General features: G+C 34.6%; 1 protein-coding gene across 1 annotated transcript in view; it reads left to right on the forward strand.

Moving 5' to 3' along the window:
* Positions 1 to 8,561, forward strand: part of LOC121316409 (gamma-2-syntrophin-like) — a 150,122-nt gene extending 141,561 nt beyond the window's left edge. Inside the window, exons 16-18 of the mRNA XM_041251481.1 lie at positions 4,432 to 4,524; positions 5,847 to 5,957; positions 7,767 to 8,561. Coding sequence (XP_041107415.1) covers positions 4,432 to 4,524; positions 5,847 to 5,957; positions 7,767 to 7,898 — 336 coding nt within the window. The 3' untranslated portion in view covers positions 7,899 to 8,561. The remainder of the gene's footprint in view (positions 1 to 4,431; positions 4,525 to 5,846; positions 5,958 to 7,766) is intronic.
* The last annotated feature ends 379 nt before the right edge of the window (positions 8,562 to 8,940 follow it).

Below are 8,940 nucleotides of genomic sequence, written 5' to 3' on the forward strand. Positions count from 1 at the left end.
ACTGTAATTGTTGAAAGAGCTGTCTTGTCAGGATCTGCCCACGTATACAGTTGCCAGGGAACTAATTGCTTAAGATGTATACAGTTAAATGTAGTTTTGTGGCATCATCTGACAGCACAGTAACTCAGAATGTACAAATGAATTAACTTGAGAGTAAGGGCTGTTAATAAGGATTTTTGAGATAAAATCCTGCAAGTCACAACTGCAAAAAAACATGTAAATACATAAGCTATACACATGCAGCAACAAAAAAACAAAAAACAAAGAAAAGGTTAATAGCAGTCCCTTAAATGCATTACAGTCAACTGGAAAAGCAAAAATAAAATTCATTTTTAAAAAGGGTGAAATTAGGTTTTTGGTCCTAGGAGAGACAAAAATAATTTGCATTTGATGTGTTTTCCACAGACTCGATAAAATCAAAGTTTACCTTTCATTCTTTTTTTTGTTTGTTTGTTTTTATTAACTGGTTTGGTTTTTATTTCATCCGGCACTCCAGCTGACACAGAGAGGCGGAAGATTCTATCACTTGATCGACCGATTGATTTATTGACTATTGATTTAAAACTTCTGGAATTGTTTCATGGCTCTGGTTGCTTTGGTGACCTTGAGCATGTCAAAGCGGACAGTCTTACTGAGGGGCCAACACTCCCCCACTGTCGCAATGTCTCAACTTGCACATCTGAATGCAGGTGAGATGTGAACAGATATGTTCTTGTGGCATTTCTCAAAGTGGTTCTAATTGCAGATGTAATGCAGGTAATCTGCAACTTCATCTTAGTCACCATACTGGACAGGATTCTTTCCCGACACAACATCAACACGTTGCCAGCAAAGGGCCACTTCTTGTCAATGTCAATAGCCTCTCTAGGGGTCTTGAACCCCAGTCCCACACTGCCTGTGTAGCGCAGTAGCTTCTCTTTTGTCAGATTCCTAGAAGAACTTTCTTGTTGTTCTGGTCTTGAAAGCTTGTAATTCATTGTTGTTTAGTTTGTCCAATAAAAGGTATCACATATCCTTCTCTTTGTCTACAATGTTACTGAAAACTCTTGTAATATAAATGCTGATGTCATCTTTCCTGCAGTCACACAACTGTGGGAAAAGGTAGCCTGTTATCCACACATCTTGCTTTACCTTTGCTGCAAATGGAATTGAACTTATTATAGTGTTTATAATGTGAAGCAACAGTTGCTAATCAAATGATTTGAAGTAACCATTTTTTCAGCTTTTAAAACTGTGTTTGTTCCAATATGACACTTACAAGTACAAAGTTGAAATGAAAGATCTGACCACAGTAACGCTCACCAGATTGCATAAGGCATGGGTTTTCAACCAGGGGTACGCAGAATGACTCAGAAATTATAAATTAAAAAAAAAAAAAAAGTAAAAGAACTTTATGATCTTGAATTGATTTTTTTTAAAGGTAGTTTATATTATTGCTAAACCACTGTGCATAAATTTGTGTTTACTAGCTCAAATGTTACAGTCTGACTGTAGTTTCAAAATTATCATCCACCTGTACACACGTGTGATTTGGACTGAGTGGAGTGGTATGAGTATGGGTGAAGCAGGCGTCTGGCCATTCTGCCCATGGAGAGCTCTGCTCAAAGCGTTATGTGTTGCTCATGAGCTTTGCAGTTCATATTATTGAATACTAATCAGTGAAGCACAATCTTTCTGCATTTTTTAGATGTATAAATGCTCCGGCAAACAAATAATAATGACATTTTTTTTTTTTTTTTTTGATGATAATTTTTATGTTGGCTTTATAAAAAGTTTATCATTGTTAGTTATTATATTATATTGTTAATGTTTTTTATGTTGTAAACTTTTTAAAGACACACACAATTATGCTGAGATTGGAAATAAATGGTAACATGATAAACATTTACATTGCAGACTTTTATGTATTATATATTAAATTAACGGTAAATAATTATTTGTTAATCAGATTATTCTGGCCTTTATTGCAACTGTGGTACCAGTGAAAATTGTAAAGGGGTAATTGAGCTGAAACCTCCAGACAGTGTACAGGGTACATTTAAAAAAATAAAATAATAATATATATATATATATATATATATATATGTGTGTGTGTGTGTGTGTGTGTGTGTGTGTGTGTGTGTGTGTGTGTGTGTGTGTGTGTGGAGAGTTCTAGTGTTTAATAATGTTTTTTTTTTTTTTTTTTTGTATTTAATTACAGAGTGAATATTTTTTATTTCCATATCTCATTTTGCAAGAAAATGTTTTGCAAGAATTCAAATCCAACGACAGAACAATCAAACTCTTTCAAATGATGCTGTGTTGTTTAGCAGATAGGTAGCTTGATCTAAGGAAAGCGATGCTCCAAATGCATATATTGTACTTACAGAAAAAAAAGGCCATTCTCAATTGTTGCCTAACGAAAGTGCTGCATGAATGTTCATAGTATATTCTTTAGATATCCATAATTCTATATTTTACTTTTAAAATTCATCAGGGATCATACATATCTAATAGCCAATAAAAAGAATACATGTTTCTTAAAAAATGTTTACTTGGCAAATCAGAGTCAATAAAACGTTGTGAGTTGTCTGAAAAACAAAGTTGCAAAGTATCAGTGGTTTTCTGCTAGTTTGTCAAGTCAGAAAAAAATAACACCTTTTTGATATAAGAAAGGGAAGGCCTTAGGGTTAATTTTGAATTTTACTAAGTGACCTTTGGTTTTATTTTAATGTATTTGTAATGACTCTAGTGCTCTCTTGGGCTATTTCTCATAAAATAAATAAAGAATAAACACATTTTAAAAATACACGCCCAATGTTATAAGGTTTGATGTGCCCAAACTCTGTCTATACATGCTATGCAGCTGTTTGGGGTTTTATTAAACTATTATCCACAATGGGGTTATGTGTTTTTTTTGTTTTTGTTTTTGTTTTTTCATTTTCCAGGAAGCGCTTTTTTAAAATGCACTTATATTAAAAAAGAGAAAACACTAATGTTCATGAAATTGTTATTTATTATTATTTTTTTTTTAACATTTAACGAGGAACAATAATTAGTGTTTCTTGCAAATAGCAACAGGGTTGAATTGTTTATACCATCATGGGAGAAGCTTGTCTCTAAGCTCCCTTGATGTTTCCTGATTTTTTTTCTTTCTAATGGTCCTATGTAATCCATAAAAACAGTTTAAAGCATAAGGACTCAAACTCTCGTTCTTCACTGGTACAACACATCTCTCCTTCACAGTCTTAGATACTTGCTTTTATGCAATGGAAACCAATTGCACTGTAACCTGGATACATCAACTGTTTAAATAAACAAATCCAATGTTACTGTAGTGATAACTACAGATTAATAGAATCAAAACATAACAAATGGTCATTATACAAAAATATATAAAGTGAATAAAAAATATACATAAATGTGAACACACATAATAAACCAATTAGTGACTTAAATCAATTACATAACCTATATCTTGTGTTTCAGGAACACACTGTACCTTTAAAACATGTAAGATGTCATTAAGGTTCAAAAAGGTTGTTGGTGATGTTAGAATGTGAGGAATCACAGCTATGTTGATTTTGTTTTGAGAAGATTTCCTGGTGGAAATTTAGAATCCCCAAAGAAGTGCGACAATCAGATCTGCAGATGAGCCATAACAAATGTAGCAGTATCGTGGTACTGTATTTGAAAAACAGAAGAGCTGGGAGGTTTCTGTTCTGTAGATTAATTTTACTACAGTGTTTTGTGTCCTTGTGCTGTTTGATCTTACTCACGCTGTGCAGCCCCACACATAATTGAGTTTGAATCATTGGTGTGCCCTCGAGTACAGCAAGAGAAGCACTGCCTATGAGATCAGCATACAGGAGAGAACCTGAGACTTGCATGCTACAACAGCTACATTTCATAGACTCCTTTAGTTGAAGTGGTATTACAGGAACCAGGCAGATAAAATGTATAAATACATTTGTGCATTGTTATATAAAGGTGAGGGGAGGGGAGGGGAGGGGGGGGGAGGGGGGGGGGGGGGGGGGGGCGGGTGATGGGTTTGGGGGGGGGGGGGGGTGGGGGGGGAAGGAGGGGGGGGGGAAAAGACTATAATCACATCGTTAGCAATGCACGTGAGGGGGGGGAAGGGGGGGGGGTCTATGATTTTTACAAAGAATGATTTACAAGAATTTGCAGTTAATTTCAAACAAATCTTTGTAGAATGCAAAACTCTGAAAACTATAAACAATCGCCAGTGAATTAATAATATTTAGTAAATTGTTAGTCAAAGTCATTACTGTGGTTTTGTTTATAGAAAGGAGGACTATATGCACAAAAGTTAAATGATACATTATTCTTCAAGTTTTTTTTTTGTCAGATGCAATCATTTTGGATGTAGAGAATATGGGAACTAATGTTTAATATTGTAAGTTTGTTAGTTCTGCCCTTTCTTTTTTCTAGTCCAAGACATACTTGTGCAGCAGCCAAGGAAAGATACTCTGCTTTACTATTGATTTTGGAACAGGCTTTACCTGCTTTGAAAATGTCTCCAAGGTGAGTAGAAGGTGTTTTGTGACACTGCTGTGCAGTAATTGTATTGAATTCCATTACCAACGCATTGATACATCAATAACACCCACTTAAAAGTATGCCTTTTAATTAAGTTATATAATCAAGATATAATTACCAAATGTAATGAGGTGGCCAAAGTTGGTCTTTCAACTCCTGGTCATTGTTTCAACCTTGTTCAAATTTTTTTTAATTGAACTACCGGTAATTAAAACTCCATCCAGACCTTGAAGTAGTTCTTTATCTCATTTTACCATAATTGGCCAGCCCTGCTGTTAATACACAGCCTGTTAGGACCTATCTAACTGTTTGGATTTGGCAATGCCTTGGTTTGGGACATGTACTCTTGGTATACCTCCTGGATTACTCTAGAAGGTCGAACAAATGCTGTAGTTTACTATGGCAGAGTTTCCCAATCTTGGGTCCTGTGGGACCCCTGTGTCTGCTGGTTTTCATCACTACTGAGTTCTGAATTACTTAAATGAACCCTTAATTGAACTAATAATGTGCTTAATTGGACCTTTTTAATTGTTCTCAGCTCCTAAAAAGTTGTAAGATTTCAAGTTACTTATAAAATTGTATAGTTAACTTGAAATCTCCAACTGTTTAAAAGCTGAAAACAATTAAAAAGGTCTAATTAAGCTAATGAATAGTTTAAATAAGGGTTCAATTAAGTAATTGAGAACTCGGTTGGAATGAAAACCAGAAGACACAGGGGTCCCCCAGGACCAGGATTGGGAAACCCTGTACTATGATATAATTCTGGATCCAACAATTCTGCACTTGTATCCAATGAGTATACCCGATAATACACCGATTTAACGTGGCAGAATTGTATGCTAATGGTTTAATGAGCAACGACAGCCATATTCCATAGCCACCACAATCCATGTATTTGAATAGATTTGAGCATTTTTTGAATGAGATTGCACTGTGCACTTGTCATTACAATCCTCTGATCCTCTGCCTACCTTTCATTAAATAATAATCAATAGATAGCATCCCTCAAAATACATCTTGTCTAGTCTATGCCGCATCGTGTCAAGGCTGTGATCAGGGTAAATGGTGGCCCAATATGATATTAAGTACATGTTCTAATAAAGCATATGTTCAATCGTCTCCTGGTCCAGCTTAAAAAGTTATTGGAAAAGAAGTGAGAACTAAAGATACAAGTTTGACAATAAACTGTGTAAGATAACTTGCTGTTTGTTTTTTCAAGCAAAGATATTAAGCCCTAACTCTTTTTAAATGCTACCTTACACATGTAGTTAACTGTAATACCAGTGTAATGAACTGTTTCTTCCCAGAATGTTCTTTGGATGTACAAGTTTTCACAACTGAAAGGATCCTCTGATGATGGAAAGACACGGGTGAAACTTCTTTTCCAGAATCCCGATACCAAACAGATTGAGATGAAGGTAAATTAGATAATCACAATCCCACATGGTTATATTATATCTTGCTCTTCAAGGTTACCTTATTCATAATCCACAGCAAGAAGATATAATTGGCCCACTCACTGATTTTTTTTTTTTTTTAACACGTCAAGGGTTCAGAAATACATTTAAAATTCCAAGACCTTCGGGACATAGAGAGCGATTCTCAAAGTAGTTTTTTTTTTTTTTTTTTTTAATCTAAAATGTATTTTTTGTTCTGCAAACCTAGGTTGTTGATTTGATGGGAACTAAATCCCCCTAGAACATCAACACTGAATAGCATCTGTTGTAAAGAATTGGGATTTTACAATTTGACAGTGACTTTACGGGTAGGCTTAAGATAAATATTTGGGGTAAAGTTGTGATTTAAGGTTAGGATTAGATTTATGTACACCAGTAGAGCCTTCTGGAATTGTGGCCCTGGATCTATTGACAACATACTTCAAAGCATGGCTTTCCATTCATCAGATTAAAAAATGTGAAAAGCTTTAGATCACTTAGGGGGCGGGCTCATTGCTTTAAAGTGCAGGTTAATATTCCATTGTTGCTGTAAGAACCTAAATAGTGTCCAGGGCTACCATTGTGTAGAAAGGAGCTGATGCCTAGGTTTGGAATTAATTACATACATACATACATACATATGGCAGCTGGTGGTTGAAAGAAATGAGGAGGCAGAAAAAAGGCAGCGGGCTTAGGGTCCCCTTAATCTCCCAGCAGCAGTAGAATCTTATTATTGTATTTAGACTGACAACACTGTTCATATTTTATTATTATTATTATTATTATTATTATTATTATTATTATTATTATTATTATTATTATTATTATATATTGAAACTTACAGGGCAGTACAGGGTTACAATGCAAGACGAATATTTAAATATAGTATAGTTTACAGTAAGTGCAAATAATACGACTAAATACAATATGAAATAGGATTACAAGAAGTTATATCTACAATTAGTGGTACATAATAGTGGTGCAGTAGTGCAAGGATAGCGCATCAGCTGAGGATTCAGTAATGTGGTGCATAGATCAGGAAAGGCCAGTGCATAGATGGAGGGGTAGATCACCAAGTGCAGTCTAAACAGGTCAACCCCAATTTGGCTGTTAATCACATTTTCTCCACTAGCCAACAGAGAAAAGAAAACAGTAGCCCATCATAGTTTATTCAAATATACTTAACTGTCACACACTGCCAGCGTATGTTTAAAAATGCACTGAATACAACATTGATATAGCATTTCAATTTCAAGACCACGTCAGTAACTTACTTTGCATATTTTTATTTATTTATTTATTTTTAAAACAGATAGGAATCCAACACATCTTATATAGACTTAATTTGCTCAACTTAAATACATGACCAACAAAATAATTGACAGCCTCCATCATACACAGGATGAATACATTTCTTATAAAGAAAGATTCCAGCTAAGGAATAAGATATTTCTGTCTGATACCTGTCCATGGGCTAATATGTAGTGGTACTCAGAATTAATTACTACACCAGTTTTAACTGTGGTGATTTGCTGTTTGCTATATAGTTTTATGGATTGAAATAATAATTGATAAAAGTAAAAGTGAATAGTTTTTTCTTCTTGGTTTAATTCCTTGATAAATGGTTCAGGGTTAAATTAGTACAAATTTCACTGTGTGATGAAGGGTCTCAGGGACTGGCTTGTTATACGTGCACTGGAAAGGTGTGAGTTTGTCTTGTTATTGGGAATTGATAATTTTTTTAAAACAATGAATTAGAAATGTGATTCTTTGTTTTCTTATTTTTTGCAGGAATTGGAATTTGCTGACCTCACTGCAGTTCTACACTGTATACACTCTTTTATAGCAGCAAAAGTGGCAGCTGTGGATCCGGTATTCATTGACAGTCAAAGTGTTGCAAGAAAATACATGTACAGCAGCTAAAACCACACAATTTACATTCTGGTATTCCAAGAGAGAACTGTTTTATGCACATCACTAATATTTTTATATGAAACTGTGAAGTTACAAAAGAGTATACATTTATCTATCAAAATTCAGAACCAAGAAATATTTTCGTCACTTTTGACTTGTATTGGTTACTAATAAGTACTGGTATGTTGTAATTTTGCTTGCACTTTATTGATATCAGTATTAAAATTGACCATGTTTGTGGTGAAATATGTCAATGTCACTGCAGTTGTTGAGGAAGAAATTACTTTCCATCGCATACATCTTAGTTAAGGTTCTATAGCAGCACATGTAATGGAAATTATTATGCAAGACAGCACAATACTCTCATGTGTAAAAAGTGAGGTAATGTCAGATTAGCACATTTTACAGTTTTTATTGGTAAAGCCCTGTTCAAAGCTCTATTTTTTTGTTTTTGCGCAACACATTCTTTATTAACTATTTGCTACACTGCAGATTTAAGCTGACATTGTATTAATAAAATGTACAAGGCTGTTTCCTTTCATATATTTAGAAATGCAGTTGGATTTCTTCATTATGACTCATGAGATTCATTATAATGTCAAGTGCATTTTTTTATTTCACACTGCCCAGGAGTTCAAATCGGAGGCCAGCCACTTAATTTTATTCATTTGTTCATCTAGCCCAGCCATATAATTAGCCAATGATGAACCTCAGACCTGTGTGTTTCATCTGGTCATTCCAGCTCTTTCCTCTGGGACAGCTGTGGCATGTAGAAGTCCTGTACCCAGTGGTGCATAGCGTTTCAATTTCGAAAGACTACGTTTTTGCTTGATCACTGAAAATGGTTCTTTTAAAAAAAATTTTTTTACATGCTACCTGCATGCAAAATTTGACAATTAACTAAAAAGGTCATGCAGTAGCAAGTTAAAACTACAGTATAGCTCCATTGAGATGTATTAATTGTACAGTGTTTTAACAATTCTCAGAGTATTGCACCATATTACCTATAGCTTTTCAAAAATTATTTTTTGCATGCTACCTGCACACAAAA

Source organism: Polyodon spathula, chromosome 5 (genome assembly GCF_017654505.1).
Source record: "Polyodon spathula isolate WHYD16114869_AA chromosome 5, ASM1765450v1, whole genome shotgun sequence".
NCBI classification, from domain to species: Eukaryota; Metazoa; Chordata; class Actinopteri; order Acipenseriformes; family Polyodontidae; genus Polyodon; species Polyodon spathula.